We start from the raw sequence: 23,569 nt of genomic DNA on the forward strand, positions 1-23,569 counted from the left end.
TGTCCTGAGTCTGGTTTGCAGGCTTTAGGTTAGAAAAACAGGAATACAAATGGCCCTCCTCTTAGGCAATGAGAAAATGAATACACACAAGAGCAAAAGAGCATTAGGACTGGAGTGACTTCCTCTGTTGTCACTTGCCTTCCCACTTGCTAACAGAATCAGAGGCTTTTTTGAAAATGAAATTTAAAAATCATGGATTCAATGAGTGTCTTCCTTTATTACTTACTTCAGCATATTACTAAATTTTATTTCCCACTGAATGTGAGCATGCTCTGGACAAAAAAAGTAATGCTAATTTGAAAAATAGATTTGGGAATAACAGATTAGACAAACAAATGGAAAATTAAAAAGTAAAGTCTCATTTTATGCTTATGTCTTTTAAATCCCTGTTTCCTAATAAAAAGTACTCTTGTTTTAACTATGTGCTATTCCCTGGAAATGTATTTTGTCAGACAAATAGTTGCTTTTAGTGGAAGCTATTAGCATGCTTTCTCATTTGTGCTATGGCGAATTTTAAGTTTGTTGTTACTGGGTTTTTTTATGTGTTTAAGATGTGGCAGGAAAATAACATTTTTAATTTGTAGTTTTAGGAAGTTGTTGGCAAATATTGCTTATTCCTGATAACCTAAACACACTTGACTTATGGCAGTATCAGAGCATCAATCTTCCCCTTGCCACATTGGCCCAAGTGTTTCCAAGTTACAGACCAATGTTTGAAATCAGGTGACTTGGCGAAATCTGCCAATCAGAGGAAGAAGGGGGAGCTGCATTTTGGAGTTTATTTCTTCCAAAAAGTCTTGAGGAATTTTCTTTCATCAGCCACAGCCCTGCAATCATGGCTATTCCACCACAGGCAGAAAGACAGCATGGTCTTTTATCCTGCAGAGAGAAGAGCCAGATGAAAATACACCTTATAGCAAGGGACACTTTCTAGGTGACTTGTTTCCTCAGCCAAGACTGCCAATGAGATCACTGATGGAAGGATTTAGAGGGTAAAGAAAGATACTCTTTATCCTGTGATTACCAGAGATCTTTTTATTCCATTGGGAGCCCTCCCAGCTGGCATTTTCTCAGAATTCAGTGTTGATGCAACAGCTGCATAATGGCCATCTATGCCATTCCTGTCCCTGCGTTAGGGACTCATGGTGCAATGCAGGACAGGGCGGGTCAGGCTCTGCTTTCATGGCAGTGATAGATAATCGAAAGATGTACAAAATCAATCAAAGATGGTCTGCAGTTTAGCTTTCTAGGATGAAAGCAGAAGAGGAGCTGAGACAGTTTACGAGAGGAATCGCCTCCTTTAGATCAGGTATTCCAGGAGGACCCCTCTGAAGAGGTGCCATGGCTGAGGCATTAATAAAAAGAGCAGTAGTGGATAATGCAGAGAACTGAGGAAGGAACATTCAGAGCATGGGAACCCCAAGAACATTGTACTAACCCGAGGAGAACCTGGGGATGAACCTGGGCTGACAAGCACAGATGTTAGCCTCCATCCCACCTATCTCAGTGTGAGCAGTGACTAGACCAGTCAGGCCACGTCTGACCATAAGACACCAGTCTGCAGAGGGAAGATAAGCAGAAGTGGTATGGCAACACTGGGGTTCTAAACAGACTAGAAAGCAAGTTCTAGAAGCCCAAGTTATGATCAGATAAAATCTTTGTAGGTGGGGGAGGGGGTAGCTGCCAAAATCCAAGAGGTCAGAGTCAACAAAAGCAGCAGCACTCTGGAACAGGCCACATAAACTCTGGCTGTAGGTGTCCCAGGCCCCTGAGTGTTTATCCCGGTCCTAGGGAAGTCAGCAGCCTTCTGGCAAACCTGGGCTTCTGCACAAGGGGTGAGGTCAGAGAGGAGGGGAGTGATAGTGCCTGTTTAATGGCTATCGGGGGCACATGCTAAGAAGACGCTCAGTGATGGCTGCAGGAGGACTGGTGAGGGTGGGGGGAAGGACAGGGTTTGCTCACACCCATGAGTCAAACCACTGAGCAGTTATTCAGCTTATTTCCCTACTCAGGGCCCTTGATGAGAGAGACACAGTAATCTATTCTGCATCCAGCATCATAGAGAAAACCAGGGTTCTGGAGGAAATGCGGAGAAGGCTTAGCAGCGACGTGCCTTCCTGGGAAGCGGTAGGCAGGCCACTCTGCCTCCAGTGAACACTGACTTCTAAAGGGAATGCCCACTCGCCAGCAGGCACTCCAGCCCCAGGGTCTATAATCTCCCCACAGCTGTGACGTAGCAGTTATGATCCCAGTTTACAGATGGGACACCCAAGCCTCAGCGTACTTTGGTGACTGGCTCAAGGGCTCATGACTAGTGGGTGCAGAACAGGAATTCTCACCCAGCTCTGTCGGCCCTCAAAACCCTCACACTCCCATGCATATGTTTCCCAACACGGGGAGCTGCTGAGGTGCCTCCTGCTCTGTGGTGTGGAGGGAAAGCAGAGTCCACTGGAACTAGACCTAACCCCTCTTTATGACTGGATGCCTGGTACCTCCATGGCCGAGGGGAAGTAAGGGAGGCCTGACGCCAATGACTCAGAGATCGCTTTTGCTTTTGCTCTCCATACAGTGCTCCAGAAACTGCAGTGGGGGCTTCAAGATACGTGAGATTCAGTGCGTGGACAGCCGGGACCACCGGAACCTGAGGCCATTTCACTGCCAGTTCCTGGCTGGCATTCCTCCCCCACTGAGCATGAGCTGTAACCCCGAGCCCTGTGAGGAGTGGCAGGTGGAGCCTTGGAGCCAGGTATGGTCCCCAGAAAGGGAAAGATGTCTTCACATAACCTGGCAAGCCATGAATCTCTGTGTTACTGCATGAGTGTAGAAATCAGGGAAGACCACACTGTGTCCTGCCAATGACTGGCCTCTGTTTTGTGACCTCACCCTGTACGTGGGAAGCCAGATGGGTCTAACACTTTTAGGAGGTGAAAAGATTCCACAGAAAAGACAATATGTTATGGTTTTAATCACAACAGTTCCGTGTTACGTTGCAACCTGATCTCCCAATGGATATACTAGGGAGTTGGTATCCCTGCTGGAGAAATGAATACAATGGGATGATTTAAACAAGGGCGACTCTGATGAGAGCCATTTACAGACAGAGCCCAACATGGCTCTCTGAGAGAAACAGCCCTGTCTTTTCCACAGTATGTATAATATTAGAGTTTCACCTCTTCCATCTCTCTGATCATTGTACAAATGGTGAGTGTGTGTGTGTGTTTGTGTGTGTGTGTGTGTCCTCTCTTTTGTGAGGGCCCTGGCTCTGCTGGGTCTTGGTTTTACTTTGACACATGAAAACAAGGTTACTTTGCCAAAGTTCTTCGAAGTATGATGATCTTATTTTTCAACAGGCAAATATTTAAATGTCTCAACAGCTAAAACATATTCCCAACTACATCCACGAATGATAGAAAGAAGACCAAAAAATAAAAAAAGGAACCTGGCATATCTGAGTGTGTCCAGGAGCTAGGCACTTTGCCTAGTAAAATTAATGGAGACAATTAAACCAAGTAAATAATACTTGGATGACCTGGATGGTAGGCCTTTTTAATCCTATTTTATAGAAGAAGAAATTGAGACGCAGGTAGAGACACACAATGAGAAAACAAATGAAGTTTTAATTTAAACATAAGGCATTCACAACCAGAAAGATTTGATTGCCTATCTTTGATCCTGCTATTCTATGGAAATCAGCCCAATGGGCATTGAGCAGAGAGTGAACTAAGGAGAAAGAATGAATCAATAACAACTTTGAGGGGCACCTACCATATGCCAGTGAAGCGAAGGCAGAGAATTCCAACCTGAGGCTACAGAGTTAGTGTCAAAGCCTGTGAAGGACTGAGCCCCCAGTTACTTACCATCCACTGGCCAAGCATCCACACTGATTCCTAAGTCTCTGGGCCACTACCTAGAGCCTTCTGGGGCAGCAGCCACCACTGTCCCCTCTTCATCTTCCTTCCGCTGCCAGTTCTGGAGTACATGGAGCATCTGCTGCTCCCGGGCTCTGAACCTGGATCTCCAAATTCTCCATATGTGCTGAGTCTGGCCTGGACCTGTTCAGGCAGCAGCTTCCAGAATCCAGGAATTCAGAGGAGCTTAGATTGCCCTGTCAGAGAAGTGGCATTTGCAGGTGATCAAAGATGAGCAATCAAATCTTTCTGGTTGTGAAAAAGATCAATTCTCTCTGTTTCCTCAATAGCTTCTAGGATCCCCATCAGAAGCCTGTTCCCTGAATCCCTTCTGCCACTCTTCTTTCTAAATTACCCTGTTTTGAGCAAACAACAAAGTTGGTAGAGTTCCCCCTTAAGCAGCAGTAGAGATAGAAAATATAAAAGTCAGTTGAGTACCCGGAGCTGCTGTTAAGGGATTGGGCATCTTTAGGTACTTTCCCTGCTCATGGTGCTGTCATCCTGGGAATGTTCTAAATCCATTTGACAAGCATCAGTCCGCCCTGACTACCCTCCATGGCAGGTGCATTTTGGCTGTGGGACCATCTCTACACCAGTGGTAGTCAAGCTTTAACATGCTGCAAGACAACCTAGAGGGCTTGTCAACACGCAGATGGATGGGTCCCATCCCCAGCGTGGCCAATTTGGGGATCTGAGGTGAGGCCTGAAATTTTGCATTTCTAACAAACACTCAGAAGATGCTGAAGTTGCTGGTCTGAGGAGCATTTGAGAACCACTTTTTTTTACCCCCGTTTCCTGGAAATTACTTGGCCAGGTGGTGCTGAATCATAGGTAGGTGTGCACAAGAATCCCAGATATGGAATTCCTCTCCCTCTCTCCTCAGATGGGGTTAAAAACAGATTGAATAAGTGGGGAAAAGTTCATGTTGATTCTCAAAGCTGGAATATTGTGAGGGTACTACATTAGTTGATTATTTCCTTTACTGAGCAGAAAAGGTTAATTGCATATAATTCCCCTGTTTCCTATGGTACTACACACACACACTGGCTGATGTGATGGACATGATGTTTGTAAGACAACCATAATTATCGTGTTGTTGTTATTGCTGTAATCACACTAAAAACTAAGATTTTTCAAAGTGCTTTTCAAAATACTCAAAGAACTTTTCAAATATTCTTCGTGAATTATTTTATTTCCTCCTGAAAACCTCATGAAAATGAGATAATGCATCTTATAGAATTATTCTAGTGAACCAAAAACCTGACATGGTTCAGAATTGTACCCTTTTAGAAATCTGACTTGTCATCTTGAATTTATTTTGCGAGTATTACAGCCAATACATCTGAGTCTTGAGCAAACCCATCCATTTTATTACTCCTACTATGGACAAATTTAATCCTAAAACTTTATGCAGTGGAAAAGGAAGGCTGAATCTCATTTTAGTAGGAGGCAAACCAAATGGTATTCCAACGTGTACTCCCCTTTTGGGCTGTCAGGGATAATCATTATACAAAATCTACATTTTACATTTCTGCTTCTAAAAACTTGCTCCAGAAGACAAGATGCAGATAACATAATGTCCATTCTGGAATTCTCCTTCATTTAGGTTTTTAAACAAAATTCCTTCCTTTCGACCTATTATTTAACATCAGACTATTTGGCATCTTCTGACTTTTTGTTTCCTCGTATCGTCAAGATTTGCTTTCTCAATATTTCTACCTCTCCTTAATTCTCGTTTCCCCATAGTTTCTCTAAATAGTGAGAGGTCATTGTAAGGAACCTGCAGGAATGCTATAAATTGCAGTGCAGATACCAATATTCCTAATAACACCATACACAACAAAAATCACAGTACAAAGTTCTTTCCTTATCATTGAACATTGTAAGGGAAGAACTTCCTGACTTTTACCTGATTTTGTCACTGCTGTATATCAGTGCTCCAGGTCCTGTGGGGGCGGAGTTCAGGAGAGAGGAGTGTTCTGCCCAGGAGGCCTCTGTGACTGGACAAAAAGGCCCACATCCATCATGTCCTGCAATGAGCACCTCTGCTGTCACTGGGCCACTGGGAACTGGGACCTGGTAAGACTCAGTTATAGATGCTTGTTTTTACTTTAGCTTTAAAAAAAAAAAAAATAGTTTCTTGCCACTAAGCTTAAGCAAAAAAATAAAATAAAATAACATGCATTTTCTTTTGATTACAAAAATAATCTATATTCACTGTAATATTTAGTGCATTCACTGATTTACGGTTTGTTTCTATATACTTTGGTTTTAGTATTCTTTCCTCTAAGTCTGCTAAAAGTTGACCCATGGCTGCTATGGGTCTTGAGTTCAGAGGGAAAAGATCAAATACTTTCAAGAGAGACAAGATTAAATATCCAAGTTATTCCAGAGGCACACAGCCTAAGAAACAGCTATTTTACACCCAGCACCTTGGATGCTCTGGCTTTTCCTATCGCAAAGAGTTGCATTTGTCCTAAAGCTTTAGGCATAGTCGGACTTAGTGAGTTTCAGGCCTCTTGTCAGCCCACAGATCAGTTTGCCAGATGGGTGGCCTGTTTGGTGGAACAAAATAATTAACTGTAAATGAAGGAAAAGGGTATTGTTCTCCTTAAGTTTGTTTATTGCGTAAATAACACTCTATCAGTGATATTGAAAATAAAGAAAATTCTGGTCAGGTGTGGTGACTCACATCTGTAATCCTAGCACGTTGGGAGGCCAAGGCAGGCAGATCATCTGAGGTCAGGAGTTCAAGACCAGCCTGGCCAACATGGCAAAATCTTGTCTCTACTAAAAATACAAAAATTAGCCAGGCATGGTGGCACATGCCTGTAGCCCCAGATACTTGGGAGGCTGAGGCAAGAGAATCACTTGAACCCAAGAGGAGGAGGCTGCAGTGAGCCAAGATTTTGCCACTGCACTCCAGCCTGGGTGACAGAGTGAGACTCCATCTCAGAAAAAGGAAATAAAGAAAATTCTCCCATGGACAGATTCTGCCATCATTCTGACTTGTCTTATCCTGGGTTCCCTATAAAATAGAGCCTCGAGAAAAAAATCTAACACTTTATTAGGAAATTCAGTGCCAGAGAAGCAAGGATGATAGGAAAGAGAAAGGAGGCAGAGAAGAAGGAGAATCAAAAATGAAGTAGTGCGTTACTAGACTGATTATCTTACCTAACTGACCATCGCTTGGTGTCAGGAGCAACTGATTGCTGACTCTCACAGGAAGGCTTCTAGAAACTGTGTGAACGACTGCGTGTTATGGCAATTTATCCAGGAAAGGAGGGAAGCGTAGGAAGGGAGAAGACTTATCCACTGGCTCCTGTCTCCCATTGATGGAGTCTCCCTTTAGAGGGCTAATATCTCCATACTTCTGAGCTGTCCAGATATGGGTACTGAGCCAGCCCCATTGTGTCTCATGTCTCACTGGCAACAAGAAAGCCTGGTCAGAAGCGGGGAGGCATGAGACATGGTGGTATGGTTTAGCTCTGTGTCCCCACCCAAATCTCATCTCAAATTGTAGTTCTCACATGCCAAGGGAGAGAGCCAGTGGGAGGTGAGTGGGTTGCTGGGCAGTTACCCCATGCTCTTCTTGTGATAGTAAGTTCTCACAAGATCTGATGGTTTTATAAGGGGCTGTTCCCACTTCACTCAGCACTGTTTCTTACCTGCTGCCATGTAAGACATGCCTCTTCCCTTCCACCATGATTGTAAGTTTCCTGAGGCCTCCACAGCCCTGTGGAACTGTAATTCAAATAAATCTCTTTCATTATAAATCACCCAGTCTCAGGTATGTCTTTATAGCAGTGTGAAACCAGACTAACACACAGGGCATGAGGTGAAGGCCACTGGGTTGCGCTTTCAGAAAGTCAGTTGCCACCTCAGCTGGGGCAGATCCTAGGGCCAGGAGCTGGGAGACAGGGGACCCAAGATGGTCTGATACACTAACACCACAACTACTAACACTTTTATAAAGTAACTTGTTCCTGTGCATGTAAGTTTTGATGGTTGTAATTACAACACACACAGGAATGCAGTATTTTGCCCAACATAATGCCCCCAGCTATTTGTAGGCTGCTATACTGTTTGTAATTCTCATTCTTAATAGCTGCATAGTTGCACCAGCTCGGCTGTGATTCACTCAAATGCTGTGTCAAATTGGCGATCTACTGGGAGTCAGACATGTGAGACATAATAGGCTTGACTCTAACACTAAATTCATTTAGCTGTAAGAAGGATACAAGCAGGAATTATATTAGGCACAATAGCCTCACCTGTGCAGAAGGTTGCTCCCCAATGATACAATTTCAGTAACTATCCTAGGATATAACTTCATTTGCTTCCTTGTCTGTCAAGCATGGTACATATGGGTGGCAAGAAATGAGAGCCAAGGTGCACACAGGCCACCTTGACACAAAGAAGCCTCAGCCTCAGTTTCTTGCCAATATTTTAAACTATTTTGGCCACACATGCCCAAGGCCACATGCCAACTCACAGGCCTCCAGTAGGGAACAGTCCTACGGTCAGGAATTGCCTAGTAGACAAGACAGTCATCATCTTTTGCATTTACCTTAACTCTGTAGTTTCCAAGGAAACTGTACTTCAAGGTCATTTTCTCTCCAAGTACTCTGAACCAGGACTAATGTTAACCCTTTATTTATAGTAATAGTCCATCAAGTTGATTGATCATATTTACTTAACAGTTGCCCCTTTGTTAGAATGGCACCCAATAAATAGCTACCAGACTAATAATCACTGATATGAGCAAGATTTGTGTGCCTGGCATAGCCATGAGCTTCACAAAATTCATTATTAACATCAAGGCAGCAGCGGCCTTCTCCAGCCACATGGGCCTGAGCAGAGGCCATGCTTACTCCTGCTAGGCCTTGCCCCAGCTGCCTGGATGTATTTCAGGACTAGGCTCTTCATAAATATCTCAGAGCTCTAAGGTATCTCTGATCAAAGCAAGCATGACCTCTGAAAGAGAAGACGTGATATTATGTGAAGTCATAAAAATGCTGTAAGTTTGGGCCCATTCAGGGAAACAATCTCATGGAAGATAGAAAAAATTGTGAGAGAAATGTTTTTAAGTCTCCCCTTGGAGTTCCAGGTGAGTCTATCGGGGTGGACATGGGTTGAAGCTCCTTAGAAGAGTGTGTGTCAGGAATTCACAAATTGCTCAGAGCAAAGAATGGGGGGCAGGGGTGGGAGAGTCGTTAACACCTACCAGACCAGCCTTTGGAATCACTCATAACCTCCATGATCTATTATTAGGTGAAACTATACAAGCTATGGATTGAACATACACATTTGCCTTTGTTCTCAAAATTCCACTGAATAGACAGAAGAGATAAAACACTAACAATGGCACAAACTCACAATGACAAAGATGGGGTCAGGAGACAAGAGCAGAGATGGATTCGTACCATTTTGGAATCTGTAAAATTATGCTGATTGATCTTTAGCTCCCCCAACAACAAAAAGAAAATTAGAATCTAGAAACAGACGGCTAAACTTCCAATTGACTTAGCGAGTGTGCCAGAAGAAAAAAATATCTGAGTGTGGTGGCACACACCTGTAGTCCCAGCTACTTGGGAGTCTGAGGTAGGAGAATCATTTGAACCTGGGAGAGGGAGGTTGCAGTGAGCAGTGATTGTGCCATTGCCTGCCAGCCTGGCTAATAGAGCCAGACGTTGTCTCAAAAAAAAAAAAAAAAAGTTTAAATGTTATATTTTATGTTTTATATATTTTACTCAAAAGATAATAATTTAAGAAAAGAGTATATGTGGTAATTTCAGGGACATTTTCTTACATCCTGAAGAATCTTATGTAAACTGCTTCCACAGGCCAGCGAATCTCCCTCCTGCTGCCAGGTGGGCGATCATGACATTGCAGTGGAATCTTATGGTTAGAAGGGCTTGAGAGGACGGCTAGGCACAGAGCTGGTCTGCTGCGGCTCTCCTTCCCCAGCCTCCATGCTCAGCCCTGTCTCTACCCCCATTCCACATTCTCTCTATGCCACCGGGGTCTTTCCCTCCCACTTCTCTTTTTACCCAATGCTCAGCTGTCCTAGTAGCTCCACCCCTTTTCCTCACATCCAATCCGCAGCCCCAAATCAGAATTAGTTCAGACTGGGGCACCACAACCCAGATTTGAAATTTTATTCTACTTTGCTTGCAATTCAACCTCCCTCCATCTCTTTTGCTCCATATACTCATGATGCAAAGATGAATATTTGGGTTGGGAGTTTTAGCTAGAACCAAGGGTGTGAGCCCCATGGGCAATGCCTCCCTCATTCCCGTTCCTTCCTAAGCACATGCTGCATTCCAATCACCTTTTCCGCCATCTGGTTTTCACTTCTTCTGCTTGGCAGGAAATGTGGCTGCCAACAACACCAGAGTTTTCCAATTTCAGCCTTAGATGGAATCTCTTGCTGAGTCTCAATTCAGATTCCCAAAGAAGTGACCGATTGGCCCAGCTTGATGCAGGGACCTTCACTAGTCCAATCAAGTGTGGCTAGACGGCTGGGTCCCACGGCACTAACATTGGTTCCTGGAGTCCAGTGCTGTAGCCATGTGATGAGAGGCATCCGGACATTCTCAAATGTGTGAAAGAAGAGCACGTTCTGCAGAGAACCTAATAAATTCAGCCAAATTTAAGCCATACCACCTACAGCATAGATTCTTTCTAAAGTCACATCTGCAAATTCTTAGTGCCTTTATTCTATGACTCCTTCAAAAAGGTTTCTGGTTAATTAGACATTTCCGTTTTTGACCACAGTGGGGTTGGAGGTGCTCTCCTGGTGTTTCCTTGGGAGTCGTGGGGAGGATTTCTGACTCTGTTCACCCTCTCTTTCAGTGTTCCACTTCCTGTGGAGGTGGCTTTCAGAAGAGAACTGTCCATTGTGTGCCCTCAGAGGGCAATAAAACCGAAGACCAAGACCGATGCCTGTGTGATCATGAACCCAGACCTCCAGAATTTAAAAAATGCAACCAGCAGGCCTGCAAGAAGAGTGCTGGTGGGTGAACGGGTTTGCTCAGGGAGAAAGAGATCTTTTCACAAATGTCATCCTGCATGATTCACTTTGTAGACAGTTTTACATTTCTTTTACTGAACCGAGACTCTTAATTTAAAGAGGCAAACCAGCAACCCTGGAAATAAGCTATCTGATTTGGTGAGGTTTGAATATTAACTTCTTGAGAAAGTACCTCATTCATTTTTCTTTTATTATTATTATCATGTATTGACTATCATAAAATACCATTTTCTATCTCTAAGCATGTTTACACTGATGTCATCCAATATGGATGAGAACTACTTCCATGCTTTCAAAGATGTCTTGAGAGATATCCCAGGCTTTCTCAGGAACCCAGTCAAGTGTGAAATGGTCCTCTCTGGAAATCCAGTACCACTGTCTTAGGCCAGGTTCCCCAGAAGTAGTGAAATGTGTGTGCAAGGGATTCATTAAGTAAATATTTCCAGGGAAGATCATTAAGGGAGTGAAGTAAGCCAAATGGAAAAGGGAGGAGACACAGCCATGTGCCTTCTCAGAAACCTGAGTCCTAGCTTCAGCCTAGTCCTGCAGGCAGCTCCAGAGCACAAGTTACAACCCCAAGTTGTCTCCTCCTGAGTCGACAAGCTAGACATCCACACTCCCACACTCTCGAGCCATTGGCCAAGGGCTACCCCAGGAGAAGTGAATTTGCAGGAGGCTCTCTGTGTGAGAGACAAAGGAGCTCCTATAGGCTGAGTGGGTTCAGCCATGACCTGTAAGGTCTATTCCACTGATAGGTTGGGCTTCATTGACATGTAAACTTTCTACGTTAAATTAAAAACAGATAGAAGAGTACATTCAGGAGCTCATTAAAGGAAATATTTTATAGTCCATCATGCCGGGAGAAAGGAGAGAAAGGCTAATGCCCATATTTTTGACTTGGGCAGCTGAGTAGATGAGGCTACCATGCACTGAGAGAGGAAGCCCAACAAGAGCCTGGGAAACAGGGAAGGTAAGGAGTTCTGTTTGGAACTTGTTTGTTAAGGAATCTGTAAGCCATTTAGGAGGGGTGTCCTGTGATTCGTTTGCTATACAGGTGTGGAGTTCAGGAGAGAGATCTGGTCTGGAAATCCTGATCATAATGCACTGAGCAAAGAAATGCTTTAGGTATGATTACCACATGTAGCTTCTTACTGACTTGCACTTAAGGGTGGCTTTCACTGTCCTTACTTAAAATTCCAGAAGAAGCTACTTAGAGCTCATTTTCAAAGGTGTTATTAATATCTTCCAGACTCTTGCTTCTCAAAATGTGGTCTCTGGACCAGCTGAATTGGCATCTCCTGGGAGATTGAGGCTCTCAGGCCTCACTCTAGAACTACTGAATTGGAATCTTCATTTAACAAGATCCCTGGTGATTCACATGCACATCCACGTTTGAGAAGCGCCTTGTTCTAGACCAAGGCACCAATTTGAGACTCTTTTCCTTTCATTTCATCACCTTCTATGGTACTATACTTTAAATTTTTGAGGCTATAGAATCCCTTCTATGTTGTGTTATTTTTTATATAACTGAAGTAGTCACTGGTTAATCATGCCTAGTGTTAGGGCTTGTTATTTTGAATTATATGTAGGTTGTCTTTAACTGTCCTATTGCTGGACAATACAGTCTTCAATAATCAAAACAGAGTTAAATGCATAAATGGTAGTTTCCATCTTGAAATCTCACACAGAATAGACGGTGACCAATAGTTGGCTGGCAATTGATGTGCTTAACAATGAGTTCCACTCACTGACAATTATCAGGGCAACGAAAGTTAATTACTAGCTTCTTTTGAAGGCAGAGCCATGCTACTCGCATAGAAGAGAAATGAAAGAGCAGTTGCAAGAAATTCCTTAAGAAACCAGCCACCCACCCTGACCCATATAATTCTCTAAAATTCTTTGAAAATATTCATTCAATGCCCAGATTCTTGTCAATCAGCTGTCGCAACAAATATAACATACTCCTAAGTATATTTTGTAATATCAGTTATGAATTCATGTAAGGTTTGGTTTCCCCCATGTCATTTTACTTCTTTTAGAAATCATCTGAAGTTTTTATGACTTAAAATCTAAATTGGAACTACTATTTCCATTTTAGGGCCTACAGAACCCTTTCTACGTATCTACGTGGGAAAAAAATCAAGAAAATTCATTTACCAAGTATCAGCTTTATTCTCAGCATTACATTCATATTGATTAAAAAACAAAAGCAAAACCTTTAAGGCAACTATTCCTGGGGTGGTTTTGATGTTGTTGTTGCTGCTGCTATTGTTTTTAATTTGAGGAGGGGTAGAAAAGGCAGGGGAAAAAAAAGGAAATAGTATTTAGATCCAATGTTGATATAAATGAACATTTGAGTCGGTAAATTTTCTACTAAAGGATATTCTGCCAGATGAATAGGATCTCATTCATTCACTTATTCAACAAAATATTATTGATCACAAGCTGTCTCAGAGAAGTGCTAAGAGCTGAGGATAAAGACATAAGTAAGATAGTTCTTGGCCTCAAAGAGGCCAAAGTCATGGAAACTGTTTGTCAACAACATTAAAATTGTTTTTCAAGATTCTTTGGTGAACAAAATATTATCCCCTGATAACACAGCTGACAACAAAGATATAGGCATAATAAGTTTCTTTAAGTTTCCCTTTAAGTTTCCAAGTGTGGTTTCTGTTGAACCACTAGAGGCAATTTGGGATCTCCCCTCCAAGTTGCCCATAATTATAAGCATTGCGTGTACTTTGGAAGTGGAATCCAGTTGACTGATGAGCACAACAAGCCTTCATTGTTTCACAGCAATAGGGAGAACTGATGTAATCGAGCCCTGTCATGATGTTGGGCTCACAGTCATCATCTAAATGAGCTGCTAAATATAGTCCTGGAACACAGACTGCCACTAGAGGCCACTCTCATCCTCCACTCTTCCTTCCGGGCCCCCCACTCTCAAACAGTGGGGTTCCAGAACCTAGCATGTATCCAGGCTCCAAGGACTATTGAAAAGAAAGGCTGTTAATCTCATGGTTTCCAAGAGCATGTGAGGATTCCAGGCATGGTTGAGTCTCTTTCAGTCATTTGGACATTGACCTAATCTGACAGGTGGTCCTCCTGTGTTGAGCCAAAGAAGAGGTTCTGGGCGGAGAAGACCTATTCATGTGATCTTCTCCTGCCCCCTCAACTGTCCAAGAGATTCATTCTCTCAGAGGCAAAGTTTGGGAGCTATTGAGACAACATTTAATTTCCAGCAGCACTATCTATATACCAGCTGTGTGATGTTGTGTCAATTGCTAAGCTTCTCTGGAACCCTCAGTTACTAAAAGAATAAACACACCCACACTATTGATTTCTGCAACAATCAAATGGTATAGTATATCTCAAACATTGCCTAGTATGTGGTAAATGCTTAATAACTTGTATCTGTGTTTTTTCTAATTACATGGAAAAAGGGGAGTATTAGCTTCCTTGACTACAAGCACACATATTCATGCTGCCATTAACAAACCTATCATAAACTAAGTGACCAAAGATAACAAAAATCTGTTCCCTCCCAGTTCTGGAGGCTAGAAGTCTAAAATCAAGGTATTGACAGGGCCACAGTCGTTCTCCTGGCTTCTGGCGGTTGCCAGTCATCACTGGCATTCTTTGGCTTACAGAAACTGAACTCCAGTCTCTGCTTTCATTACCACTTGGCGATCTTGCCTCTCGGTGTCTGTGTCTCAGCATGGCTTTTCCTCCTCTGTGTGTGTATCTGTCTCTGTGTCTCTTCTCTTTGTATAAGAACACCACTGGTGTTGGATGAAGGGCCCACCCTAATTCAGAGGGACCTCATCTTACTTGACTTCATAATTCTATCTGCCAAGATCTTACTTCCAAATCAGGTCACATTCAGAGATACAAAGGGTGAGGACTTCAACTCTGGGGTACGTTTCAAAGGATCCACGTAGTTCAACCCACAACAGGGGAAAAGACTTTGGAGGCCTCCTAGAGGTCCTTTTTACTATGGCAGACACCTTTGAGAGCTCGAACTTTAGCCCTTAGCAGAAAAGGCTCACACTCCATTTACAGAGCAATTCTAGAGAGAGTGTGATGCTGTGTCCAAGTGTGTAGTACAAGAATGCCTGTTTGGAGGTGGAGACAGAGAGGACTCACGTGTTGCCAGAAGAAGCTTTGTGGAACAGTGGCTGCCAGCTGAGCCTCCTGCTTCCTCTGTCTTTCTCCTGGACAGCAGCCCCAGAGCACTCATAGACTCACAGCAACAAGACTGTGGGGCAAAGAGCCGCCCCGCCTGTGCCCTCTCCAGCCTCCATCCACAGAGACTTCAGGAGAGGCTGGCTACGAAACTGGGGTGGCTGTGTGATACTTGGACTACCCTGCCAGGCGGCTTCCCAGAGCCTGGGAAGAAAGCCTTGCCTTGTTCCGACCAGCAGTGCACACAGGTACAGCCCCGGCCCCGTGAAGAACACCTACTTCTCTGCTGGGATGCGGGAGATGAAGAGCTTGAAGGGATATTCCACAAGAGGCATGCTTGGCCAAAACATGTACTCTCTGAAGTTGAATTTTGAGGAGAAAATGCAAAACAAAAAGAAAAACAAGACCGGGCGCAGTGGCTCACGCCTGTAATCCTAACACTTTGGGAGGCCCAGGCAGGCAAATCATTTAAGGTCAGGAGTTCAAGACCAGCCTGACCAAGATGGTGAAGCCCCCGTCTCTACTAAAGATACAAAAAAGCCGGCCATGGTGGTGCATGCTTGTCATCCCAGCTACTCAAGAGGCTGAGGCAGGAGAATCGCTTGAACCCGGGAGACAGAGGTTGCAGTGAGCCGACACCAGGCCACTGCACTCCAGCCTGTGCAACAGAGGGAGACTCGATCTCAAAAAACAGAAACATGTGCTCTCTCTGAAACTTCCAAGGGTGTCAGGCAATTTCCTGTGGGGTTTTAGGAGAGGCTGGGTTTTTATAAGAGGCTTTAAAAAGAGGCCTGAAGGAGGAAAGATGAAGACTGAGGTTCTGGGTTCTAGGAGCATTATGTTAACCAATTCCTAAGAGCACTTATAACTTGAGCACCAAGCGGGACTCTGGAAGCTAACAGAAAACATTCATTTCTTCAGAAAAATAAGGCACAATTGAGAGAATACGGTGTTCTGAGGAGATAAAAAGTATTTTTTGCCTTTATGATCTAAAACTGAAAAAAGCATAGAGAGGCAAAGATACTGTCACAGATTTGGGATGGAGAGGATATTATTTCCATTTCTACCCTTCCTGGTTGTTCTATTTACAAAGGACAGTGGCCTGTTTATGAAAGTGCTTTTCTTCAGAACGATGAATATATTTTCTCTGTAAAAGAGAAAGAAAGACGAGAGCTCCGAGAGGCACTCAAGGCAAGCATAAAACAATTTCACTTTCTAGACAAAAAAATCTGATTGAATTTCTTTCAGATCCAGGACCTGTGGTCCAGTTGCCATCTGAGTACCACGCATACAAGTGTGTGGAGTATCGTTCAACCCAGTATGGAGTATCGTTCAATCCCTAAGCAACCCAGTATCATTCCCTGACTCGTGTATGAGAAAACCAAGGCCAAGAAAATTAAGGGACACGCTTGCCCAGAGCTAGTTAGAGAAGAACAAGGGGTAGAACGCAGATGACTAATTGTATACTTACTCTGGGAATTATTTGTACGTCATCTGCCTTCATCTACGTGGTAAAGTTCTGGAGGGTGGTGATCACAGTTTATATGTCTGTATCCCTCACTCGTTCCGGAAGCACTGGTTCTTTTGCTGACTGATGGTTGGCTTGACGCTCTGAATAGTATGATTGATGGGAGCATGAGCTCTAGAGTTAAGACTGCCTGTGTTCAGATCTGGCCATGCCAGTTATCAGCCGGACGACCTTGTACAAGCCCTTGAGTGCTTGAGGCCTTACTTTTGTGGTTTGCGAAATGGAAAAAAATGCTTGTTTGCTAGCAGTGCTGTAGAGATTAAATGTAGCGAAGCATGGAAAACCCTGCATTCAGCCATTGCCACAGCAACACTGCATAGCAAAGCACCCCGACACTCAGGGGTTTAAAACTACAGCCGCAGCAGTACTGCACAGCCAAGCACCCCGACACTCAGGGGTTTCAAACTACAGTCATGTATTTTTTTTCTTTGTTTTAGTTTCCATAGTTTTGGGGGTAACAAAATAGTTGTGGAGGATAACAAAAATCATATTCTTCAGCAGTGATTTCTGAGATTTTAGTGCACCTGTCACCCAAGCACTGTACACCATACCCAGTATGTAGTCTTTTATTCCTCACCACCCCCAAGTTTCCTCCCTGGGTCCCCTAAGTCTATCATATCATTGTTATGCTTTGAGTCCTCATAGCTTAGCTCCTACTTATAAATGAGAACGTATATTTAGTTTTCCATTCCTAAGTTACTTCACTTGGAATAATGGCCCCCAGCTTCACCCAAGTTGCTGCAAAAGACATTATTTCATTTCTTTTTTTCTTTCCTTTTTTTTTTTTTTTTTTTTTTTGGTTGAGTAGTATTCCCTGGGATATATATACCACATTTTCTGTATCCACTCATTGGTTGATGGGCAGTTAGGTTGATTCCGTATCTTTGCAATTGCAAATTGTGCTACTATAAACATGCGTGTGCATGTGTCTTTTTCATGTAATGTGCATCATGTATATTTTGCTCAGCATCTGTAGGTCGGCCAAGGTTCAGGTGATTGAGCTTGGCTTTGGCTGGCCTTAACTGCTAACTATAGATTGAGTCTAGATCTGCCCCGTGTGTCTGTTATCCCCCTTGGTGGCTGCACAAGCCAGGTTCTTATGGTGACAGCAGAAGCTCATCAGGGAAGGCTTGTCCTCCTGCACATTCCAAGTCACGGCACAGATCGTGTCTACCAGGATCCCATTGTCTAAAGCAAGTCACAGAGTTGAACCCAAAGGCAAGTGGTTGGGAAGGATTCTCCACCCACCAGGCAGCCATGGCAAGGTGGAGTGTTCTGTATCACACAATGACATGGGAGTGAAGAATTGTGACTGATAATTCAGGTTAGCATAAACACTTTGCACGGTGTCTGATGTATAACACATGTTTAATAGATACCATCTATTGTTATGAATTGTTATGGCTCCTTGGTAGATATATAAAGTCTTACATTCATAGAAGTTGTGCTCATATATCTACAAAGATAAGCTTTGGACTTTTTTCTTATTCTTTTTCTCCTCCTTCTACAGATTTACTTTGCACCAAGGACAAGCTGTCAGCCAGTTTCTGCCAGACACTGAAAGGCATGAAGAAATGTTCTGTGCCCACCGTGAGGGTGCAGTGCTGCTTCTCATGTCCCCAGACACACATCACCCACACCCAAAGGCAAAGAAAGCGATGGTTGCTCCAAAAGCCCAAAGCCCACTAAGCCCAGAAGGAAGCCACCTTCCACCATGGACTGCAGCAGCCTGCTGACTGTGACATGCTTTAGCTCTGGGAGCTGCTTCATTGAGGTTTTGCTTCATATATTTCAGGTTCAGCTTTGGGTCATAATGAAACAAAATCCACTGTGTTCCTCTAGTCACAAAATGTCCTTCACAGGAGACCTGGGCTGCCATACTTGCTGCTCCTGATTGAAAGGTGAAATATCTAGAAGAATCAGGCAGCACCTGGGACTAGCTCCTGGGAAAGGTGCCAGGTTAGACAGATTGGTGAAATGTATTTTTGTTCTCCCTTAAAGATGAACGCAAAGAGACCATCTTTTTCCCCCAACTACCTCAAGAGTATCAGGCAACAGAGCCACACCTACCCAGGGGACAAATACTCTTCTTAATTTAGCTTGATGAATACCTTTTTGTGTTTTTGTTTTGTTTTGTTTTTTCCTCCCTGCCTGGGGCAGCTGCTATTTAAAATGTCACGGTGGAGCTTTGGGAACATTCCTTTAATTCATCCAGGCAGAGGACTCCTTCCTTCACCCGTGTTCAATTGGGGCAGGAAGAGAAAATGCTGTTACATCTCTCAGTCTCTTCCTCCATCCCTGTAGGGCTCCGTATCTGGGCTGCCTAGAGTCTCCTGCCAACCTTGAGGCACTAGACTAAGATGAAACAGGCATGGGAAACACACCCTAAGGGATTTAGGTCACTTACACAGAAAACACTGCTGGCTTGAAGATCGTTTGTGTGAAAACTCTTAAAAAGCAAATGAGTAGAAATCAATTTCTTACTAATATAGAAAAGGAACTGTGGGCCTTTATTCTTCCAACTTTCCTGGCAAATACACACTCCTTCGCAGAAGGGAAAATGAGTCTTCCCAGCTGCCTTCCTCTCTTCTGTATAGTCTCTGTGGGAGGCACGAGCTCAGGTCCCACCACCGTCTTGCTGCAGGGAGTGTATCCACAAAGACCACTATGACCAGCTCCAAGGCTGCCACCTGTTCTCACCTCCCCTCAGGTTGGAAAATTGAGGTCCCATATTGAAATATTTCAAAGAACCAGGTAAATTGTACTAAGTACAGGAACATAGTACAAACTTCTAATCTAGAGAAAAACACTTCTAAAAAGTAAAATAAAAAGGATCTACTCCTCAGTGTACCCACAGTGTAGTTAGTTTTCACCATGGGAAGAGCAGGCGAATCAGAGTCCAAAGAAACTGAAATGAAAGTTAGAATGCTTGTTCCGGATGTTCTTACCTCCCACCAGAAATCTAAGTAGGCTTGGCCTCAAATTCAGAGCACATTTCTAGACAAAATGATTTCTAAGGAAGGGACTTACATGAACTGAACCCAGAGAAAGAGGGTAGGTGGGTGGGTGGAGGGACATAAGCCTCAAATGAAAGAAGATCTCAGAACCGATTCTTGACAGGGAGAAAAGCAAGGATGTGGCCTTCATGTGATGGAGCATATTTTCTGACTCATGTGCAGATATATTTAACACTCATCATGGAACACAATGTCCCATGTCTCCCTTTACCTATCCGTTCAGCAGAATGGTGCTATTTAAAAATGGTGCTAATATCTAGGTGGTGGCAGAACTAACATAAACATAGATAGGCATACAAATGGGTAAGTGTACATAAAACTCTGTATATACATCTTCTGTTAACCATGTAATGTTGCTGACCAATGTCAATTTTATTGCTTGGGTACCTTGAATTTAAGATTTTATATTACGGGCCAGGCACGGTGGCTCATGCCTGTAACCCCAGCACTTTGGGAGGCTGAGGTGGGCAGATCATGAGGTCAAGAGATCGAGACCATCCTGGCCAACATGGTGAAACCCCGTCTCTACTAAAAATACAAAAATTAGCCCGGCGTGGTGGCGCGCGCCTGTAGTCCCAGCTACTCGGGAGGCTGAGGCAGGAGAATTGCTTGAACCCAGGAGGCAGAGGTTGCAGTGAGCCGAGATCATGCCATTGCACTCCAGCCTGGCACCTGGAGACTGAGCAAGACTCTGTCTAAAAAAAAAAAAAAAAGATTTTATATTATGCGCTTTTTATTTTTATTAATATGTATTACTCTCATGAATTCCTGTGGAAAATAAAACAGTGGGATTGGAATGAAATTTAGGATAGACCAGAAACAGGAGGAAAGTAGAAATGTTTACCTAAAGCCAGATAATTTATTTCTAAATGATAATTACATTATTGTATTCTCTGCCTTTAAATTTAAACATTGCTGGCCAATGGCAGCCTCTGGTAAATAATGGTTTTTAAGGATAGAAGACACTTAAATTGTTAGTGACATGAGTGAAGGAGAATCTGATATTTACTAATGAGGCAGTTTGCAATGACTGTCCCTGAAGTGTAGTGTAGGCTTTCAGAGGGATTCATTTAGTAAGCTAGATCGATTTAACCTGGTACTGTATTAGCCTAGAGTCAAATACATGTCATCAGAGACCTGGGTATGACCAGGATTACAAAACTCAGGAAGAAACTCAGATTCCTACTGACCTCTAACAACTAAACTAGGCCAAATTTCTCAGTATACAAAATGGACCATGTTATTTACAACCCATGTGGTGGAGAAGATGGTAGACACATGGAGAAGGTTTGGCCGGGTGCTCCATTCTAAGGTTTCTCAAAGGCAGAAAATTGGCCTCTAGTTATTTGCCATGGATATTTGCTTCCTGTACTGGAGCTATGTTGTAAGATAGTTGTATGATATCCATCATTCTGGACTCCACAATGAAGACAGGGTTTGCTGTTTTCTGTCCTGTTGGTATCATCTGTCCTTTTGGTTGTTGTCTTGGTGATCACTCAGCGATGAGTCATCAGTATTTTGACAGGTCCCAGTGCTTGCTGTACAAGAGGGGACTCAGATCAACAGGAGGATTCCAAAGGCGGGAACCTGCATGGTGTCTTCACATCTTTGATGCTTGGGTGCTGACATGAAGCAGAATTGTTGGTTTACTTTATCTAGGCCCTTCTTCTCACTGGAGCAAGTAACTAAGAATTGTATCAGAAGACACTGGATACACCTCTCTATGAAATAGAAAGGGCCATTGCAAGATCTGGTGCTTAACTACATTAACGTTCTAAAACCCAGTTTGGTTTACATTGTCTTTCACAGTAGTATATTTAGCTCTTCTCTGGAAAGCTGTGGGTTAATGTAATTCTTAAACATAAAAATGTAATTAAACACACCATGAGAGAACAATATTCCAAGAAACTGAATAGTGATTACTTTCTTAAATCAGGAAATTGTTTCAGTGCCTCCTTTGTAGGAATGCTTTGTTTTGTGATGGGTTTTCTTAAACAAGAGCACACCTCCGTCCAATCTCCTGAGACAGCCAAGTCTCCGCTGACATCCTGCTGTGATGCTTTCAGAGAGTCAGTGAATGCTTCTGATAACCTTCAGCCAGTATCTGAAACACAATGTGAGGGATCCTATTGTTTTAGATAATAACATCCCATTCAATTGACTAAAATCTTCCAAACTCTGAAAGCTGCACACTGCTGCTCCAGAGAGTGCAGGTCTTAGCTCTTCTCCTTTCTGACTCAAGCTGAATCTCTGGGACGATGTATCTTGTGCTCAGTCCACAATGATTTACTTTTGAGGGAGAGATCACATGACATGAACTGCCTGGTGCTACAACCTAGCTGACATATTTGATGCTACTCCTGTTGTCTATACTGCTAATTCAAGTATTATTATTCTAAGTTATGTTATTAAAAAATATGCTGGGTGAAGCACAATCCTACCCATCACTGTCCTCCAAAATTATTATATGACATACGTGGCCCAACCCATTGCCCTCCCTGCATCTGTGTGCTGCTTTGCCAGTTCCCTTTCCCCAGCTTCCTCAAGGGGTACCTTAGTGGGTATCTCAGTACTTAAAACCAAACTGTAATCATAGCCTGCCTTTGTGTGGCATCAATAAATGGCCAGAGTCATTGATGTTTCCGTGTGATTCTTTTACCCCTGCTGTGAGACTCCCACCACCCACCAGTGTTACTACAGATTTTAGCAACCTGGGGAAGGATGCTGTCCATTTTTTCCTCTCACACTCCTTCCAGATTCCCTTCTACCCTACAGCTAGATCAGTACATCACCAGGTGAGTCACATCCCAGGTGAGCCTGTCTCCTCTCATGAATGTGCAGCAACTGCCACAGTCCACCATATGATCATCTGAAGTGATGCCTAAAATTCCCAGTAACACTGAATTAGAAACATCCATGCTGCTCACAGCATAACCTACTCCTTCATCTATCCAAAGTGCAGGCTTAATGCTTAAGAGAAAATGACTCATCTCTAGAGGAATTTGCTTTGGAAATTCAATCCTTATTCAAAAATGGTGCACAGCTCAGTATAGTAAGGCAACTCATTAAAGTAGAATTTGTACATATAGCGATGGAATCTACTCATCTGGAATAAACAAAATCACTGAGGTATGGAAGAGCCAGTCCTCTCCAGGATGATCCCTATGATGTCTGAGGGCATAAATGGGACTGGTCGGAAATGTGATTTTGGTCGAGAAGGCATTGCAGAGAGCCGTGAATACCTCCTTGTTTATACCTTAAAAATTATTCTATCTGTGACTACCAGATCTTTCTAATACTACAAATCCAGCTCAAATGCTGCCTCCACTGAGACACCTCCCCTGACCCTGCCAGGGTCTGTTTTCTACTGTACTCTGCCCCTACTATGCTAGGTACATTTTCCACTAGAAAAGTAGCTCTTAATTCGGGGTGATTTTTGTTCCCCAGGAGATCTTTGACAATGTCTGGAGATATTTTTGGTTTTCACAGCTGAGCAGTGCGGGAGGGAGGAAGAGCTACTGGCATCTAGTGAACAGAGGCCCAGAATGTTGCTGAACATTCTGTGGGACAACATCTCCCCAACAACAAAGAATTATCTGGCTCAAAATGTCAATAGTTCCAAAGTTGAAAAACTCTGCACTAAAATAATTATTACCTTATAGTGAGTAGCAGGGGATTTTGGTTGAGTAAAACCAAGCTTTCCCTACAATTCAGACTTCTCGAAAGGACTGATGGGGTAGGTCAGAAAACCTCAAAAGAACAAAAAATGCATCAGGGTTCAAAGCACACCAGCTTGATTAAAGAATCTTGATGCTGAAGGGGATACATGATAATGAGCACAGCTCAAAAGAGTCTTAGACCAGACCCTGGGGACACAGGTATTTCAATCCTAGAGCTG

At 43.3% G+C, this 23,569-nt stretch overlaps 1 protein-coding gene across 3 annotated transcripts in view; it reads left to right on the forward strand.

Annotated features, from left to right (window-relative positions):
• Window positions 1–22,295, forward strand: part of ADAMTS12 (ADAM metallopeptidase with thrombospondin type 1 motif 12) — a 364,104-nt gene extending 341,809 nt beyond the window's left edge. For all 3 annotated transcript variants that reach the window (XM_074386716.1, XM_003936214.4, XM_074386709.1), the window contains exons 21-24: window positions 2,570–2,746; window positions 5,844–5,987; window positions 10,767–10,926; window positions 18,165–22,295. In XM_074386716.1, coding sequence (XP_074242817.1) covers window positions 2,570–2,746; window positions 5,844–5,987; window positions 10,767–10,926; window positions 18,165–18,343 — 660 coding nt within the window. In that variant the 3' untranslated portion in view covers window positions 18,344–22,295. The remainder of the gene's footprint in view (window positions 1–2,569; window positions 2,747–5,843; window positions 5,988–10,766; window positions 10,927–18,164) is intronic.
• Window positions 22,296–23,569: the final 1,274 nt, after the last annotated feature.

This window comes from Saimiri boliviensis, chromosome 1 (genome assembly GCF_048565385.1).
Source record: "Saimiri boliviensis isolate mSaiBol1 chromosome 1, mSaiBol1.pri, whole genome shotgun sequence".
In the NCBI taxonomy this organism is placed as follows: Eukaryota; Metazoa; Chordata; class Mammalia; order Primates; family Cebidae; genus Saimiri; species Saimiri boliviensis.